Source organism: Gossypium hirsutum, chromosome A03, assembly GCF_007990345.1.
Source record: "Gossypium hirsutum isolate 1008001.06 chromosome A03, Gossypium_hirsutum_v2.1, whole genome shotgun sequence".
NCBI classification, from domain to species: domain Eukaryota; kingdom Viridiplantae; phylum Streptophyta; class Magnoliopsida; order Malvales; family Malvaceae; genus Gossypium; species Gossypium hirsutum.
This window is the reverse complement of record NC_053426.1, coordinates 95512-114683: the sequence shown is the minus strand read 5'-3', so window position 1 is coordinate 114683 and position 19172 is coordinate 95512. Positions and strand designations below refer to the sequence as shown.

The following is a 19172-nucleotide window of genomic DNA, read 5'->3' as shown; positions in this document are numbered from 1 at the left end:
TTTAAGTCATTAGGTTGTTAAGGGTGAGTTTGGATGAGCGGTGCGTTTAGCTGCGGTTAGTGTAAAAACAACGGTGGCGGTGAGATTAGATATTATAGTAATATTATAGCGTGAGACAAAAAGTAAACTAAATGCATCGTACCGCACTGCACTGCCGTCTCAAACCCACCCTAAGTTTTTTTTTTTCTAAAGTCTAACTAACAAGCTTCAAACAAGGATTTGATGATTGATGTAGTAGATCAACACCCACCGATAAGTAGAATAATATACTATAAATTCAAGTCGATCTTATAGTCAATGTCAAAATCGAAAAAGAAAGCTATTTAAATTTTGGTTTGTAAATTCCTGACAATCAAAGTTGTTTTATAAAAAACTGAATCATAGGAGAGAAGGGGAATGGGAGCTTTTAATTAGTGCAAACGGTGTGAATAGAGAAGGTTATACAACATCTAATAGTCTAGTAATTTAAATAAAACTTTTTGAATAATTTAATAATTATTTTATAATTTTTTAAAATTAAGTGATCAAAATATAAATTTACTAATAATTTAATAATCTTAAGCGTAATATATTTTTATTGCCTCAATTTTATTTATAATTTAAATTACATTTTAGTTACCAAATTTTAAAAATTGTTTGATCATTGAACTCTTAATTACTGTTAACAATTTAACTCTAAGCTAATGTGGCGGTCAACAATATTTTTTATTATTAATTTTTTCTTATCCATCTCATCCACGTCAATTTTTTTTCCTTTTTTTCTCCGTTCTTTCTTCTTCATTCTCAGCTTCCAAAAGGAGCTTGGCCAACTAAAACCGTAGAAGCCACAAGAAGATGCTTAAAATAGTGCTTGATGGACACAAGACTCTGGAACCTTTTTTTTCTCCTTCTCGCCACTTAGAGATATATCAGAGCAAGTCCCCGTAAACAGATTTTCTTTGACCGTTGTGCAACCAGGGCTGCTATCATCACGTGCGGAGGACTCTATCTTGGGATGAATACTTGTATAAGGGAGCTGGTTGTTGGCCTTTGGGAGCTCTATGGGGTGCGCCAATTTTACGGTTTCACCTAGTTGAGCTCAATCCCAAGATAATGCATTGCTGGCATAGGAAGGGCGAGACAGTGCTTAGAACATCTACGGTTGTCTTTGACCTCACAAAGATTGTTGATGCTGTTGAGAACCACGTCTTTAATCAGGTTTTCTTGTTGTTTGCCAATTATGTATATGCATATATTAGTTTCTGAAGTAATTGGATGTGTTTCCGTCTTAATTGGATAATGAATTTGACATAAACTAAATTGAACATATTATAGGTTTACATTATAGGCGAAGATGGCACAATGCGTAGTGTTGTCAAAATATTTGAGGAGTCTCAGCGGCGGAAACCGAAAGTAGGAGTTACCGGAATTTCGAAAACTGTTGACAACGATGTGAGCATAATTGATAGATCATTTGGATTCCAGACAGCTGTAGAAATGATTGAGCAAGTAATCCATGTAGCTCGGTCGTATGAATGGAATCGGCGTAGTGAAGCTAATGGGTGGAAGCAATACACGCAGTTTTGTCAAGTCCCAGGCTAGCAAATTTCAGTTTTATTTTATTTTTACTTATTTATTTCTGTCTAGTAACAACAATGGCAGTAACAGAGATTATTGCTACTGCAGCAGGGTCCTTATTCCCTCAAAATGGCAAAATATTATTTTTGTGACTTGAAGATTTTAAAAGGTTAAAATGTGTGTATTTTTCAAAAAATAGGAATTTAATCTCTGTTAACACCGTTAATTTTCTTGTTAACCATTTAAATTTTATAATTTAATTTTGCCCCAAAGATAAATTTGTTGCAGTGTCGATATTAGTTAAGATAGTTGTATGGCTACTCCAAAGCCAACTAGGTTTTACCATTTCTACAAAAACCATGTTAAATGAAAGGGAATTCAGTTGTGAAATTACCATTAAACAATGCTCTAGCATATATCCATTACCATTAAACTAAGAAAATTCACAACCTAGAGCCCACTGCTGTATAATTCTATCAAAAGTCGTCTTACCATAGAATCTGCTGTCATTTTGAAGTTTAGCTAGCCCACCCTATATATCTTTTTAAGTGGTTCCATTAACCTAAGATCAAGCAAGAAATATTATAGTCTAAACAATCATTCTCTTCTCCTACCATATAATAAGCAATTTCGTGTATCATATTTAAGACGATACTCATGCTAGACATTCATACTCCAAGGGTCAGACAAGAGCAAAAACTTCATCAACAGTTTCTCAATAAGCATTTGCCTACTATATCTAGCATTGTTGAGAGGAGTGGCAAAAGCAATGCCCGTTGTATCTAGCATTGTTCAACCTCATAACTTATCTTGTAACACCCCTAACCCTAAACCATCACCGGAAGAGAGTTATGGAACATTACCGGAGTTTACAGAATAATTACACACAATTCCATTATTTTCTTATGTTCATGTCAAAGCTGTCTTCTTGAGCAACAGTCACTAAAATATTTATATCTGGAGCTACGAAGCTCCAAATTAAGTTCCGTTAATTTTTCTTGAAACTAGACTCATATACCTTTCTACTATAAAAATTTCAGAATTTTTGGTTTAGCCAATTAGTACAGTTTATTCCTCAAAGTTACCCCTGGTCTGCTATTTGACAGCTTCGACCTTTCTTTACTAAAATTTAATTATCTCATAGCACAGGACTCGGGTGATGTTCCCGTTTATTTATCTTGAAAATACACTCATTGAGGATTCTAAGAATATAAATTATAGCCCATAATTATTTTTATACAATTTTTAATGATTTTCCCAATTCAGAATAGGGAATTCCGAAATCAATCTGATATTGTCTCATAAAAATTCAAATTCATACCAAATTATTCAAATCCTATTTTATACCATAACCAAACCTTAAATTTATTTATTTCATCCTTACATTTACAATTTCAAAATGACACACACATAAGGCATCCTAGGTACATGCCATTACCCATAATTAACACACTTTACCTCATTGAATTTGGGATTGGCCTGGGATGCTAATTCAACGTTTTATCTTTACTTAACCTGCGCTGGGAAACAAACCGTACGCTGAGTATGGTATACTCAGTGGTATTTCCATAATCCGAACACTTAATAACATAACAATTAAACTTAAAATCACAATAACAATTATAAGTATTCATTTATTTATTTTATAGATGAATTTCATTTACTTACCGTATAAATTCTATACAATATATTCACAATTCACTTGTATTCACACTTTACTTCTTAACAATATACCATTTTAATTCATTCTAACATCAATCATCATCCATTTGAACTTCACTCATTTCATGAACCTTTTGGTTCATGTTTTCAATCTCATATCTCAATTTCAATTCTCAATTCAATTTCTCATTTCATTCTAATAGCTCAATCAATCAAATTCACTCGATTTATCTTTTCACTTATTTACCCCTATTAACAAGACTCGGACTTTGATAGATACGCGGATTCCTCCCAAACACACCAGAATATCCAACCCAAACACACCCGGAATATTATAAATCCTCCATAACACACCAGTATATCATATCCTCCCAAACACACCAATAAGGCATTAAATGCCTCTTCGGATAAACCGAAGTATATAATAACAGAAACATCTTCTCGGCCGAACTACAAATCTTCTCATCACATCACAAACCCAATGGCATGCCATTTGTATCCAATCTGGTCCAATACTGTTAATAAGGTATTTGATTCACTTTCTCAATTTAATGAATCTTTCATCAATATTCCATTCTAATAATCACATATATTCACACATTTTCACAATTTCATACATTTTCATTCAATTCAACAAATATATTTCAATTATTCACATTAATTCATAATCCAATACAACTCAATTCACTTTTCAATATCAAATATTCAATTATCACAAATCTCATATATTCATATCAATTCCCTCATATTTCCAATCAATATAATCTTTCAATATAACATTCATTCAATATTCAAATTTTTACATAGATCATATATATATATATTATAATTTCAATCAATATAAATCCAATCAAAATGATTTCAATCAATATAAATTTGATAAATTCATCACATACCAAAATCAATCCATTTCAATTGTAAAACATCATAATTCTAACACTAACAATTGTCATATGTATATAAATATAACAAATAATGACTGAGTTCGGATTATAGAAATACAAACCGTATTTTTCGAGCTTTTCCAAGCTTTTCCTCGTCGACTTTGCTATTTCCTTACTTAGCCGAAACTTCTCGAGACAACGTTAGCTACGGAAATTAAAACAATTTATATTCATTAATTCACTACTAATTTATATCTAATTAATTGAATTTTCTATTCAATTTTCTACTTTAATTTCAATTTAATCTTAACTAATTTTCACTTACGTTTCTAATTCAATTCACATTCTATTTCTATTCAAATTTCATCCATACTCTCATTTAAATATTAAATTTTCAGCATATTTTCCTAATTTCAAAATTTCATCAATTTAGTTCCTACAACATAAAACTTATAACTTACTTTACAATTTGATCCTATTATCAATTCTAACTTGAAATTCACTCAATTAAACCCGAAATTCACTATTTTATTCAACATGAACTATACTTGAAAAACTATAAACTCTCAAAATATCAACTTAATTTCAATAAAACCTTGTTTTAAAGCTTCTAAAACATCAAATTTAAGAGGAAATGACTTAATTGACTTACCAAATTAAACTTCAAGCTTCAAACCTTATATTTTCCCCTTTTTTCTTTCTTTTCTTTCTTTCCTTCCTTCCCTCTCTGTTTCGTTTCTACTATTCTGTTTCTTCCCTTCTTCTCTTTTTTTTTCTTTTGTTTTATATACATATATATATAATATTATTTATACTTAAATAATAAGTAATACTTATTTATTATTTATACATGTGTATATTATTAATACATGTGTATCTATTTAAAACCATACATTTGTCACTTTTCTTTTTTTTTAATTTATTTAATAATAATAGTTAATAATAATTTATAATTTATAATTCAACAATAATCTAGAAAAATCTTTAGATTTTTCATTGTTTGCCGCCTCAACTATACTAAATGGTCTATTTTCCATTTTGGTCCTTTTTATTTTCTTTTAATCTACAGTTCAACTTTTATCCTTTATTCAATTTAGTCATTTTCCTAATTACTCTTAATTAAGCTAAATTCACTTAATTAAACTCTAAGTAACCACTCTACTAACTTCATAAATATATATATATTAAAAATATTTACTAATCAATTTTTCAGAAACGGAGACCCGAAAATACATTTTTCGATAACCTTAAAGTTCGGGTCGTTACATATCTTTTTTAGAGTTACAATTTTTGTAAAGAAAATCTTTGGGTTGTATTCTTTGTTGATATTTTTTGGATAAGTGTAAGCTCATCTCTAAAGACCAAACCTTTTAGTCTTTGTCTCAATATTCAATCTCAAATATAGTAATTCAACTCAAATAACCATTGGCAACCCGACCCTTCAGTGCCCTAAACTAATCTTGAAGTTTCTAGAAATTGTTGTGAGGAGGAGATGTGTCACACCCTACTTTGGTGAACCGGATCGGTCCAAGAGACTACGCCGACAAAGACCGCCTAAGTTGCAAGACTTAGATCGGATAAGGTTAGTAATTTCATGGCAGAGTACTATGAAGAACTTTACCAATACCGCGAAGCACCAGTCTAAGTGACAGCAAGATTTTAGTTAGGGAGATGACCTTATTAAGCGGACTTTACTGCTAATGAGATCGCCACCTGTGTTTTAGTATGATTACTTAAGTAGGTATGATGGCTTGTAGGATACGTTTAGGTCACCTGGCATCCTAATGAAGGCAACGAGTCAGTAATTAGGACACTTGTAGAGCCTTGAAGGATGTGATTAATTAGTAGAAACATGTAAGAAAAGGTAATGAATAGAGATAATCCTGGTTGGGATTTGGACGAGGGTTATTTATAAATAATACACTGTGACAGTAGAGGAAATATTTTTATTCATCTTATTCACTAGACTTTATTATTATTAAAGAAACTAGGAGAGTTCTTCTTTACTAACAAGGTTGTTAACTGTTAAAGTTAGGAGAACTTCTATGATAGTTGTCTACTAGTAAATTCTTAAACATTTGTTTAAGCTTTATCAGATAGATAGAAATTGATTTAAGAAAGGATTTCTTGGAATACTGGCTAGGATGAACACTCATATCTAGAAATTATTTGCATGTCTATATATTCTTGTTGTATTATAAGTTTTTAGTAATTTTCAATGATTAAAGAAGTAATTTTATTGTTTTAGCTAAAAAAATGGGAGAAGATCTTAAAAACAAAGGGAAAGAATCGATAGAGTATGCAAAACTCCAAGTAAAGTATTTTGGTGAATTCATTTGTACCTTGTGTTTAGTATCTGAGTTAATTCGTTTACTCTTAAAACCCAATCAAGAGGTTGTGTATGCATGGTCACACAGGGATAAACAGGCTCGGAAAACCTGGTATATGCATGGTATGAGTACTCATTCCTTAGGGCACAAGCTCCATATCCAGAATGGTGTGAGGAGGCAACGGGCAGGCAGGATCCTCTGGTATGACACTTTGATGCAAATCGTGAATGGTGAAAACCCAACCTTGCGGGGGAGCACCTATGTGTTTATTGTTGAAATATGTATATATTTTAAATTTATTTAGGTAGATAAATCTTATTTGGGTAGATAAGTTTTATTCATATTCTAGAAATATTTTTATTTTATCTTTTAGTAGTTTATTAGAATAAGGGAACTATTTTCTTTTTATGTTTTAGTAGTTTATTAGAATAAGGGAACTATTTTCCCAATTAGGATTAGGACTTATTTTCTCTATTTAAGTGCAATTCTTTAGTTAATAAGAGTAGTACAATTTTATTCAAAGCTCTCTTGAAATCTTTTATGGCATCTGAGCTAGGTTAAAATCTCTAGTAACATCATGGTTAAAACAGCCTTCACTGGAGATAAGAGATCCAGCAATCAAACAGAGGAAGAAAGTTCTACAGTTGAAACAACTACTGAGAGTACAATGACTCAAGGGACAGAGGCGTCTCACTTTTCTTTTCAACTGACATCTCACAAGTTGAATGGCAAGAATTATCTGGAATGGTCGCAGTCCGTAAAATTAGCAATTGATGGGCACAACAAGTTAGGTCATTTAAATGGAGAAGTTGAGCAACCACAGGTGGGTGATCCAAAGATGAGCAAGTGGAGGTCAGAAAATTCTATGGTAATTGAGTGGCTTATTAATTCAATGGAAGCATCCGTAGGTAAACCTTTTCTTTTTCACCTAACTGCTAAAGATGTTTGGGACGCTGTGAAAGACACCTATTCAGATTTAGAAAATGCTTCACAGATTTTTGAGTTAAAAATAAAACTGTGGAAAGCTAGGCAAGTGGAAAAAGAAGTTACTCTTTATTATAATGAGATGATAGTCTCTTTGGCAAGAACTGGATCAATGTTATAATGATGAATGGGAGTGTCCCGGAGATGGTGTAAAAGCTATGAAAAAAGAAGAGAATGAAAGAGCTTATTTGTTTCTGGCTGGTTTAAATAAAGAATTTGATGAAGTGAGATCTCGGATCCTAGGGAAAAAATCGCTTCCAAAACTTCGTGAGATTTTTTCTGAGGTTAGAAGAGAGGAGACAAGGAGAAAAGTAATGTTAAAGCCAGGGTTTGAAGCTAATGATGATAATTCTGCTCTTGTAACTATTAAAAATAATGATGATAGTGAAAAAAAAGAAAAAACCTTGGTGCGATCACTGCAAAAAATATTGGCACACTCGTGAAACGTGTTGGAAGTTCTTTAGGAAACAGACAAATGGAAGGAAAAAGAATGGCAATGGTCGTGGTTCACAATCAGGGGATAGCAGAGCTTTCCAAATAACTAATGGAAATTATAAGGGCCAAAGTTCTCTAGAAGGGTCTCCATTCACTAAGGAATAATTAGAGCATCTACACAAGTTTTTTCAATCACCACAATTTCGGATGAATTCTTCTATTCCTAACTCATCCAATAATCCTTCTTCCTCTTTTGCCCAATCAGGTACTGATTTTTGAGTTTTTTTCAGTGTCAAGCCTTGTAAAACAAACACATGGATCGTTGATTCTGGAGCTAGTGATCACATGACTAGCAGTCATTTTCTTTTTTCAACTTACACACCTTGCGCAGGAAACAAAAAGATCAAAGTAGCAGATGGGTCCTTCTCGGCAATAGCCGGGAAATGCATTGTTAAAATTTTATCTTCCTTGGTTTTACATGATGTTTTACATGTGCCAAATCTAGCTTGTAATCTCATATTGGTCAGTAAATTATCCCAGTCCTCAAATTGTCATGTTATATTTGACTCCTCTATGTGTAAGTTTCAGGACATGATCTCAGGGAGGATGATTGGCAATGCTAAAGAATTTGGTGGAATTTACTTTCTTGAAGACAGCCATCTAAGTCAACCAACAACTACTTTATGTTTAAATTCTGTTTCTGATTTTGATAAGGTTATGATTTGGCATTATAGGCTTGGACATCCTAATTTTTATTATTTAAGATATTTGTTACCTAATCTATTTAAAAATAAAAGTCCTTCTTCATATCATTGTGAATTTTGTGAATTGGCTAAACATCATCGGTCATTCTTTCCACCTCAAAAATATAAAGCCTCCAAACCTTTTTCGTTAATTCATAGTGATGTTTGGGGACCTTCAAGAGTCTCGACTTTTTTAGGAAAACGTTGGTTTGTCACATTTATTGATGATCATACTCGACTTTGTTGGACGTTTTTATTAAAAGATAAGTCCGAAGTTAAAAATGTTTTTCAGTCTTTTTATGCTATGGTAAAAACACAATTTGGTGTGAAAATAGAAGTATTTCGAACTGACAATGGTGGGGAATTTTTTAGCGACCAATTAGGTGTTTTCTTAACCAAACATGGAATAGTCCACCAAAGTTCTTGTACAAATACACCACAACAAAATGGGATTGCAGAAAGAAAAAACCGACATCTTTTGGAAGTAACTAGAGCCTTGATGTTCACTAGTCAAGCACCACGTTATCTTTGGGGCGAAGCCTTATTAACAGCTACATATCTTATTAATAGAATGCCCAGTAAAATTCTAAATTATAGAACTCCTTTTAGTCTATTTAAAGATAACTGTCCTAACTCTAAATTGATTACAGATTTATCCCTCCGAGTTTTTGGGTGTAGTGTTTTTGTTCATCTTCACAACCAAGGTAAACTAGATCCTAGAGCAAAAAAATGTGTCTTTGTTGGTTATGCTTCTAATAAAAAGGGTTACAAATGTTATGATCCAATTGATAGGAACATTATAGTTACCATGGATGTTACATTTGTTGAAACACAATCTTATTTTGATTCTAATCTTCATGGAGGGAATTATACTAAAGAAGATTCTATAATTGATCAAGAAGAGACTAGGAATATACAACATAGGGATTCTAATAATGGGGAAGGCGAATTTATAATTAACATAAAAATTAATGATGTTAATGTTAATGAAAAGGAGGATGAAGGTGTAGAGTCTGATCATGAAAATAAAGAACAAACTAATGGGTTAATTGTTTACTCAAAAAGAAATCGAAATAAAAAAAGTGGAATCCACTAGATTTATCACCAAGAATCTGACCCGCAAGATCCTGTCAAAAGTCCAGGTAAAGCTCATAATCCAGCCAATGAATTTTCTGATTTAGATATTCTAATTGCCAAAAGAAAAGGTGTTAGAAATATTGTCATATATCCTATGTCTAACTTTGTATCCTATAAAGCCTTATCTTCGACATTCTCAACCTTTGTTTCATGTCTCGATATTGTCCAAATACCAAAAAAATATGAAAGATGCTTTACAGGTTCCTGAGTGGAAGGAGGCTATTTTAGAGGAGATGCGTGCTCTTGAAAAAATAGGTACATGGGAAACAATGTAATTACCTGTAGGGAAAAAAACAGTGGGCTGTAAATGGGTGTTCACAATCAAATTTAAATCAGATGGATCTTTAGATAGATACAAAGCCCGGTTTGGTAGCAAAAGGGTACACTCAAACATACGGGATAGATTATCTTGAAACATTTACTCCAGTGGCCAAATTAAATTCCGTCAGAGTCCTTTTATCAATTGCTGTTAATCTTGATTGGTCTTTACAGCAGCTAAATATGAAGAATGCTTTCTTAAATGGAAAACTTGAAGAAGAAGTTTATATGGATCCTCCTCCAGGTTTTGAAGAAAAATTTGGAACTCGAGTATGTAAACTCAAGAAATCTTTATACGGTCTGAAGCAGTCTCCTCGAGCTTGGTTTGAACGATTCATTCAAGTTGTTAAAAAACAAGATTACTCACAAGGGCAAGCTGATCACACAATGTTCTATCGACATTCACAAAAAGGTAGAATAGTTGTTATTATAGTTTATATCGATGATATCATTCTTACAGGAGATGATGTGGATGAAATAAGATTTCTCAAGGAGCATCTAGCATTGGAGTTTGAGATCAAAGACTTGGGTCCTTTGAAATACTTTCTTGGAATGGAAGTTGCTCGATCAAAGAAGGTCTTGTGGTCTCTCAGAAAAAATATATGATTGATCTTTTAAAAAAGGCTGGGATGAGTGGTTGCCGCCCAGCTAACACACCAATTGATCCAAATGTAAAATTTGAAAATAAAGAAGGTCGATTAGTTGATAAATGGTAGTACCAAAGATTAGTTGGTAAGTTAATTTGCTTATCACATACAAGGCCAGACATAGCTTTTGCAGTAAGCTTAGTGAGTCAATTTATGCACTCCCCAATGGAGGAACATAAAGAAGCAGTGTTTCAAATTCTAAGATACTTGAAGAGTTCACCGGGAAATGGCTTGTTCTTCAAGAAATAAGAACAAAGAGGAATTGAAGCTTATACAGATGTAGATTGGGCAGGCTCAATAACAGATAGAAGATCTACATCAGGATACTGTACATTTGTTTGGGGAAACCTTGTGACTTGGCGAAGCAAAAAACAAACTGTTGTAGCAAGAAGTAGTGCAGAGGCTGAGTTTAGATCAATAGCTCAAGGAATTTGTGAAATGATGTGGTTAAAAAGAATTATGGAAGAGCTGAGAAAACCAATAACTTCACCAATGAAGTTGTACTGTGATAGCAAAGCTGCCATTAGCATTTCTCACAACCCAGTCCCACATGACAAAACTAAACATGTTGAGATTGATAGACACTTTATCAAGGAGAATATTGAAGAAGGCCAAGTGTGCATGCCGTTTGTTCCTTCAAAACAACAAATTGCTAACATACTCACCAAATGACTCTCTAAGACAAGCTTTGATTTTCTTGTAAGCAAGTTGTGCATGATTGATATATATGCACCAACTTGAGGGAGGGTGTTAAAATATGTATATATTTTAAATTTATTTAGATAGATAAATCTTATTTGGGTAGATAAGTTTTATTCATATTCTAGAAATATTTTTATTTTATGTTTTAGTAGTTTATTAGAATAAGGGAACTATTTTCTTTTTATGTTTTAGTAGTTTATTAGAATAATGGAACTATTTTCCCAATTAGAATTAGGACTTTTTTTCTCTATTTAAGTTCAATTCTTTAGTTAATAAGAGTAGTACAATTTTATTCAAAGCTCTCTTGAAATCTTTCATTTATACAATAAAAGGAGTTAGAAGGATACGAAGGTGATGTTGTTATGTAACTCTGATGAGTGGATATGAAGTTATAGGAAATGGGTTCTTCAAGAATCGGGATCAGAAGCTAGCACAATGAAGGGAGTATATGAAAAAAAGGTGCATGTTGCATGAAAACATAAACAGTAAGTCTATCAGTCATAAATGCTAATCCACTCAAGTGGCATATTTGTGGAGCAGTGCCCATGATTGTCATCTATGAGTTTAGAAACTAGTGTTATTCGCCAATCGACTGGGTTCGATTATGGTATTGACCGCCAGATGATTACAAACTAATGTAATGTATCCGCCAACTATGGCGAACTAGTCGAGTCTTTATTTTCTTTAATGTTTGATAATAATAATGGTGAGATTGTTTTTCTCATGAACTCACTAAGTTCTTGCGAACTTACCCAGTTTTTTCTTCCTTTCAAGTCCTTAGGTTAAGCGTGGTGATTAAAGGGATACATCCAGATTTGTACTTATTTGTGAGACTTTTTATTTTTTGGGGGTTAACATTTATTTGTTGGAAGTGTTAGGTCAATTGTTAGATACCACTGCTTTGAAATATTTAATCTGTATTGAACGTTATACTAACTCGTCTAATGTTTAATGGAAGCCTTGAAAGCATAACGTTATTGTGACCCATTGATGTTGATTAAGTAGTAGTCAAAGGTCAAATATGTGCATCTTTAAATCCTTAAATACGATTGGTTATTATTTTAAATCACGTTTCCAAATAAAAGTGGTCTTAAATGAATGGAATATCGTTCTGGGAAAAGGGGGTGTTCGCCAAATGGTTAACGGCCTTTCCTTTAAAGAAAGGTGGAAATATGTGTTTTTTAATCAGGTTAATCTATGACGCTCCATACCAGGATCCAATAAGCGAGTCGGGTGTGGAGTGGTACAAGATGGTTTAAACAAGTGGTTTGGGGCTTGTTCTTCAAAGGTATGCATTGGGCAGATGTTTGGTTGAGGAGGAAAATTGACATAAGCAGGTTATTGGTGAAATCATCTTTCTATAAACATCCACATAAAGGCTATAGGTTGCTCGTGGGGCACTAGCTTGACCAGCTTGTTGGGTGGAAGGATTTGTAGATTTGTTTGGTTTTTAAGGTCGTACTCATTGGGATAAGCCATATTTGATCTATACTCATCACACCAAATTGTTGAGGGGAAAAAATGTAGGAAGCTTGGAAGACAATTCACATAGTGGTATGCGAAGAGTTGTAAAGAAGTTAAGGTGTTATTGGTCTAATTAAGAGGTAGAAAAAGATAAAGAAAAAGGATCTCTCCCTAAAGTTAGAGATAAGTATTTCTAAGTGAGGGTGACCCTTTCTTAACTTGGGGTCTTAACACACGTATGGTGCAAGTTCTATAATGATTGCCATTTGAGGAGACACAATAACCTTCTTGGTGGGTAGTAATGAGATGGAGACAAATTAAGTAAGGTCTAACATGTAAACTATGTAAGGAAATGCACAAAACTTGTCTTTGATGGAGTAGGTTAAAGGAACTCTACATATTATGCGAATGTGGTTAATGTGATCTGATCCCGGTGAATTGTTACCCTTGACAAAGTTGAAACATTTGAGATAATTGCATTGATGAGGTTGTGGTGACAAAACCTGGTCGGTTGAGGTACTTATAACAAAGTTAATTGTCCGTAACCTAATATTATGAGATCTGTACATAAAAAAGAAAAGTTGACGAAAACAATAACAAACTAACCAGAAATTTGGTTGGAAGTCATTTTGTTGTAGAGATAGGAAAGGAAAGAAAAGGAATAGAGGTTGGACGCGTGGGAGAGATTCGGACACCAGAGCGTCCATCATGCCAGCTCAACATAATAGAGTAGGGCGTAGCGTAGAGAAGCGGCAGTGCAAACGACCGAAATATAAGCGTTTTCTCTTCTTGGTTCACACGTGACAAGACGAGAGCAACAACTGCCCCGACCTTATCAGCGTCAGTATTTAATTAAGGATAGATATTTCCCTTCAATTCCCAAACACAAAGCTAAACATCAAAAATTCAAAAATTGTGCTAATTTTTGCTTCTTAGGGAGACGGAGAAATAGCGTAACTCTGGATTCCACCTCTTCCCGTCGTTGGCGACGGTGCTTATGCCACTTGGTTTTAAGGTGTCTCTTCTCTTCTCTTCTCTCATCCTTTTCTTTTTCTTTCTAATTCCTAACTTGGATCTGATCCGACCTCATCTTCTCTCTCTCTTAAATGTCTAGGGTTAGATTAGAGTTTTTCTTTAGAATTTTTTTTTGCCTGTTTAATAATTAGGAACTAGTTTGGCTTCATAGATTTCAGTTTACTAGTTTATTAGGGTTTGCCCCTTTTATTTAGAAGAAATTTCTTTGCATTTGTCGACCTTTCCTGAATTGATTCGTTGATATATTTTTTTTCGTGATGCTCGTTTCACTGGGTTTCCTAATGGATTGATGTTATACAGAACTGGGCATTGATTTTTTCTTGATCTGATGAGTCGCTAGTGGTTTAGGTTGGTTGATTTTTGTCTTGAATTCGCTTTCTCGGATGGATATTCATTTTTTTCACTTTTTCCACATAATTGAATGAGATATGATTGAATCACTGCGTCTTATTTCATGGCAACTCGATTTCCTTTCTAGATTATTTACCAATTATACCATGATCTTGTACTATTTTACTATCCCTAATAGAGTTTATCATATTAGACTATCTGCTTCTATAAGATCTATCTTGACTCAAATTTCACTTGATGTTTTAATGTTAGATTGGACCGGGCTTGGATTTAAAAGGATTTAGTTTCCTTTTCAAGACATGGAACAAGTGTGCTTCTGGTCAAATTGCTACCTTTTCCGGATGTTTTCATTCCAAGAAGTACTTGACTGGCGGTTTATCATCCATGGAGATTTTCTCTTGGTTTCATTTGTCAATTGCACTTAGTGCCCAGTCTCTTTTTAATACTCAAAGCAGGAAGCGTAATGCAAGTTTTTTCAGGGATAGGTGTTAGATCGCACTTCTGCAAGTAAGGTATTTTTTCTTTCTCCATTTGACTGAAAATAGATAGTAAGGTTCTAAAACATTTTTCTTGGCAGTGCTTTGCTGACACAACATTTGGTCAAAGATTTTGAAAACACCTTCCAGGTATACACAATATATACTTACATGATTATCTTTCCCCATATCTATTAAGTATTAACTTTTGTTCGTTTTGTGACCTTTACCTTATTTTTCTATTTTCTTGTCAATTATCACAGGGCTGAACTCTCACAGTAGACAGTTAAAAGTTGCTTACTAAGCATTAGCTGGTGTAGTACTTGGTTAATTTTCTATTGTTGCTCCTGATTAGTGATGTGATGGTGGTTTACCTACAAGAGTTTGTTCTTAGTATATACGTTAATTGCAATTTAGCTTCTGAATTGAGCAAAGAGCACCTTGAGCTTGGCATATGTTGGCTGAAGCAACCATTCTGGTTGGTTCAAATCAGTATGTTTTGTGGAGCTCGTGTATAACTTCTGTTGATGCATTATTTTCGTCTTGAAGCTGTGGGTTTAGCATCAAACTATGCTGTGAGGCCCATCCACCTTATAACCTCTGGTGGATTTAGCTGATCTGCTACGCATTTCTTTTCTCTAATGTTCTATTGTTTCATTTAATACAAGCAATCTTCTACTGAATATAAATGTCACATGGGTATTGTTGGTTCTCATACCTCTCTTGAATAAAGAAAGAGCTACTCTTTTTTCTGCTAGGCAATGGAGAGGTAAGTTGTTATCCTGTGATATACTTGTCAATATTTTTTCTATGCATGATAATTTTTTTCTTATCAATATTTCAATGATATTAGGTACAAATTAATTAAGGAAGTTGGTGATGGAACATTTGGTACTGTTTGGCGAGCTATTAATAGGCTCTCTGGTGAAGTTGTGAGTATTCCTAAGATTTTATTTATTTGATTTATGAACATGTTTCTTCTAATATGTTGATATCGGTGTATCTTTTTCAATTAACTATTTCTCTGTTCTGAAGGTTGCAATTAAGAAAATGAAGAAGAAATATTACTCATGGGAAGAGTGTGTGACTCTGAGAGAAGTTAAGGTAATATGAGTTGGATTTTCAGGTTTTGCTCTTACCCCCCTTTCTTATACATGATTGTATGTTTCTCTTGACAGTCCCTGCGGAGAATGAATCATCCCAATATTGTGAAGCTTAAGGAGGTCATTAGGGAAAATGACATTCTATACTTTGTGTTTGAATATATGGTTGGTAACCTATCTGTTTTCTCCTATAACATGCATTTAATTATTGGGAGTTAAGTTATTTTACTGAAAGCATGAAAATTTTCCAGGAATGCAACCTATACCAACTTATGAAAGACAGGGAAAAGCTTTTTTCAGAAGTTAACATTAGAAATTGGTGCTTCCAAGTCTTTCAAGGTCTTGCATACATGCACCAGCGTGGTTATTTTCATCGTGACCTAAAGCCTGGTATTGTGTTTATTCGTTTTTTAGTGAAAGTCATGTTTTTGTTCATTTACTCAAGAGGAATATTCTGTTACTGCCTTTCTCTTTCCAGAGAATTTATTGGTTACTAAAGATATAATCAAAATAGCTGATTTTGGTCTTGCTCGTGAAATAAGTTCACGTCCACCGTACACCGAGTATGTCTCAACACGCTGGTAGGTTTGGTACTGAGAATTAGTGGTTTTTTCACCTTTTTTTATTTTTTATTTTTATATTCGTTCTAACTCTAAGCCTTGGGTTTCCTTTTTAGGTATCGTGCCCCTGAAGTACTTCTTCAATCATACCTATACACTTCAAAAGTTGGTGTGTTTTCTGTTTAATCAATAGAGAATCACTTAAGAAAAAAGTGGCGACAGCCCTTGTTAATTATGGTTTTTCTCCTTGGTTATAGATATGTGGGCGATGGGTGCAATCATGGCTGAATTGTTCACCTTACATCCTCTTTTTCCTGGCACAAGGTTTGTTGTTATATCTATCATTATTCTGTGTTTACTGACTAGTGCCTTCTCGAGACCATACATTACCATGCATTTTTGTAGTTATTAGATGATATTCAATTATGTTTTTCTAATTTGTGGAAATAGCAGATATTTGCCTGGTTAGTCACAGGATTGATGCTAACCCTTCATTACTATTATGTGTGCAGTGAAGCAGATGAAATTTACAAAATTTGCAGTGTGGTAGGCACTCCAACTGAAAATTCATGGCCAGATGGGCTTAATCTTGCAAGAACTATAAACTACCAGTTCCCGCAGGTATTTCTCTCTCAAATTGTTTCATACGGATTTTCTTTTGTGTGTATGGTATCTAAAATACTTTTCAACTTCTGTTATTGGACATGGAAGTTCGATGGGACACATCTGTCTGTGTTGATTCCATCAGCAAGTGATGTTGCAATAAACCTTATTACAGTTGAGTGCATTCTACTGACTATTGGTTTTTATTCCTTTCCGTCCTCATCCTGCTGCGGGAAGAGCTTTCTGTTATGTTTATTAATATTTGGATTGTTTGAAGGCAAATTGACATATTCTTTGCTGTTTGTCTTTAATCTCTCTGTTCGTTGGATCCTTGCAGAAGGCCAACTGCTGCTGAGGCCCTTCAACATCCTTTCTTTCAGGTAGTTATTTTTTTTTGTGCGTGTGTTAATAAAGTTTCTATTTGTTCGTTTATGAGGTCAAATGACATTTATGTTGTAGCAATTGCTTTACCATTAGGCTTCCTTATGATGTGCAGAGTTGCCTTTATGTTCCACCCTCTCTACGTCCTAGAGCACCTGTTTCTAGAACTCCTCCACCTGGTTTGTTCTAATATACAGCCATTTTTGTCCTTTATTCTGGAGGGGTTTTGTTATTTGGTTACTATATGGCTAATCTCTAATTTGCATGCTTGTAGTTGGGGTGAGACAAAAATTGGAGCAGCAATCAGCTAGGAGGTTTTCTGGGGTTCTGCCGAATGCAGGGCTCACTGGCAATCTTTCTCTGAAGTCAAATGCATCTATGGGCACAATCACAGGTGATAGATAGTAGAATATGTACTAATGCTTAAATAGTTTACTAATGATATTTGTTATGGAGAGCTTGATCTAGTTTTTACCCTTGTCTATTGTGCTGTTTATTTCCTAGATGATCATACATAGTGGATTTCTAATTATCATTAATTATTGCAGGTGTGCAACGCAAGCTGGAGATGGTTAATCAGGTAATTTTATCTATCATGGAATGTTTCTTAGTGGTTCTGCTTCTCTAGTAGTATTTTCTGTACATTGTGTCTAAAACTGATCTTGTTTTGTTTTCCTTCTCTTAAACGTATGAATAAGAGTGATCATAAATCCTTGAAGAACACTGTAAAACAACCAAGGTATCGACCACCTGGAAGAAAGAGTCCAAGTAAGTCTTTGCTATATGAAGTTTGATTTTAAAAAAAAAAAAAATAGATTCAACCATGCCATGACTATTTGTATCTGAATATTACCAGTCCATGGAGAATATGAAATATGGAACCTACATATATACTTGTGTATATGTAATATAAATCAAGTTTCCTGGCTGCTGCTTACTGGATCTGGTTGTTAGATGGAAAGTTTCCAAGAGCCTATTTTTTAATCAGTCTAGTCTTGTTTGATATTTGAAATTAGAAAATGAATTGCAGTGTCCATCGGCAAGCATAGAACTGCTGCTGGAGCTTCGGATGTAGTGGAGAAGTTGGCAAATGTGACCATTGTAAATCCCAGGCAAAGGCCAGCAGCAATGAAAGCTGGGGTACAGTGGACAACGCAATCTAAGAATGACATTTTTCTTAGACCAACCCAACAGATACAGTCTGGAAGAAGTTTTACCAGAAAAGTAGTGGGGTGAGATGGGTGGTGGTCCAGCATCTTGGTTTATTGTTATGTATGTGTAATCGGAGTCCAAATAATTTTCTCTTATGGAAATGAACGCTGTTTGAGTGCTTTATGTAATAGAGACTTTTGTTCTACGCATTGGCTATTGCTTTTTGTTTTGGAACGATTATGCGATATTTTGGACTTCTAACATGATTTTAATTGTGAAAATTTTCGGAGCGAGTAATCCAACCTGCTAGGCTAATTTTGTATACTGTGCAGAGGAAGACCTTGGTCTTTTGGGACGTATGTTTGGTCAAATATTATCTTGTATTGAATACAAGATGTAATATAAGGTGTAAGTTATAAGTTAGTTATGATTCTGAGCGAGTAAAATTGCCTTTTGTATTAATTATAATTTAAAATCAAAATTTTGTTTCCGTGCCTCGTAACCTTGAAAACCAAAATCTCTAGGCTCTTGCTGTTAACGTAGCTCTTGACTTTCTTAAATACTTTATGGATAAAAGATTAAGGGAAATTATTTCTTCATATATGATTTTTTCTGAGACGAAGACCACATTTTCATTCACCATCCTCT

General features: G+C 33.8%; 2 protein-coding genes and 1 long non-coding RNA gene across 4 annotated transcripts; 2 read left to right on the top strand and 1 right to left on the bottom strand.

Moving 5' to 3' along the window:
* The first annotated feature begins 700 nt into the window (after nt 1–700).
* Nucleotides 701–2489, top strand: LOC107941374 (ATP-dependent 6-phosphofructokinase 2). Its single transcript, XM_016874935.2, has 2 exons — nt 701–1197; nt 1315–2489. The coding sequence occupies exons 1-2, from the start codon at nt 1093–1095 to the stop codon at nt 1579–1581; spliced, it is 372 nt and encodes a 123-aa protein (XP_016730424.1). The 5' UTR covers nt 701–1092; the 3' UTR covers nt 1582–2489.
* Nucleotides 2490–2871: 382 nt separating this feature from the next.
* On the bottom strand, nt 2872–4869 carry LOC107941375 (uncharacterized). The gene is made up of 3 exons (XR_001695592.2): nt 4756–4869; nt 4226–4308; nt 2872–3072 (listed from the first exon to the last, which is right to left on the bottom strand). It is a non-coding gene; the product is annotated as an uncharacterized lncRNA (long non-coding RNA).
* An 8796-nt stretch (nt 4870–13665) lies between these two features.
* On the top strand, nt 13666–18731 carry LOC107941383 (cyclin-dependent kinase F-4). Of its 2 annotated transcripts, none has more exons than XM_016874944.2 (19): nt 13666–13878; nt 14502–14756; nt 14827–14875; nt 14989–15494; nt 15579–15657; nt 15761–15829; nt 15904–15993; nt 16080–16218; nt 16307–16409; nt 16505–16557; nt 16646–16712; nt 16901–17009; nt 17100–17165; nt 17303–17371; nt 17488–17551; nt 17647–17766; nt 17921–17952; nt 18071–18140; nt 18403–18731. In XM_016874944.2, exons 4-19 carry the CDS (start codon nt 15487–15489, stop codon nt 18606–18608), a joined length of 1344 nt encoding a protein of 447 aa, XP_016730433.1. In that variant the 5' UTR covers nt 13666–13878; nt 14502–14756; nt 14827–14875; nt 14989–15486; the 3' UTR covers nt 18609–18731. The 2 variants fall into 2 exon arrangements, with proteins under 2 accessions (XP_016730433.1, XP_040960248.1); XM_041104314.1 differs by having other exon boundaries at nt 14502–14761.
* Nucleotides 18732–19172: the final 441 nt, after the last annotated feature.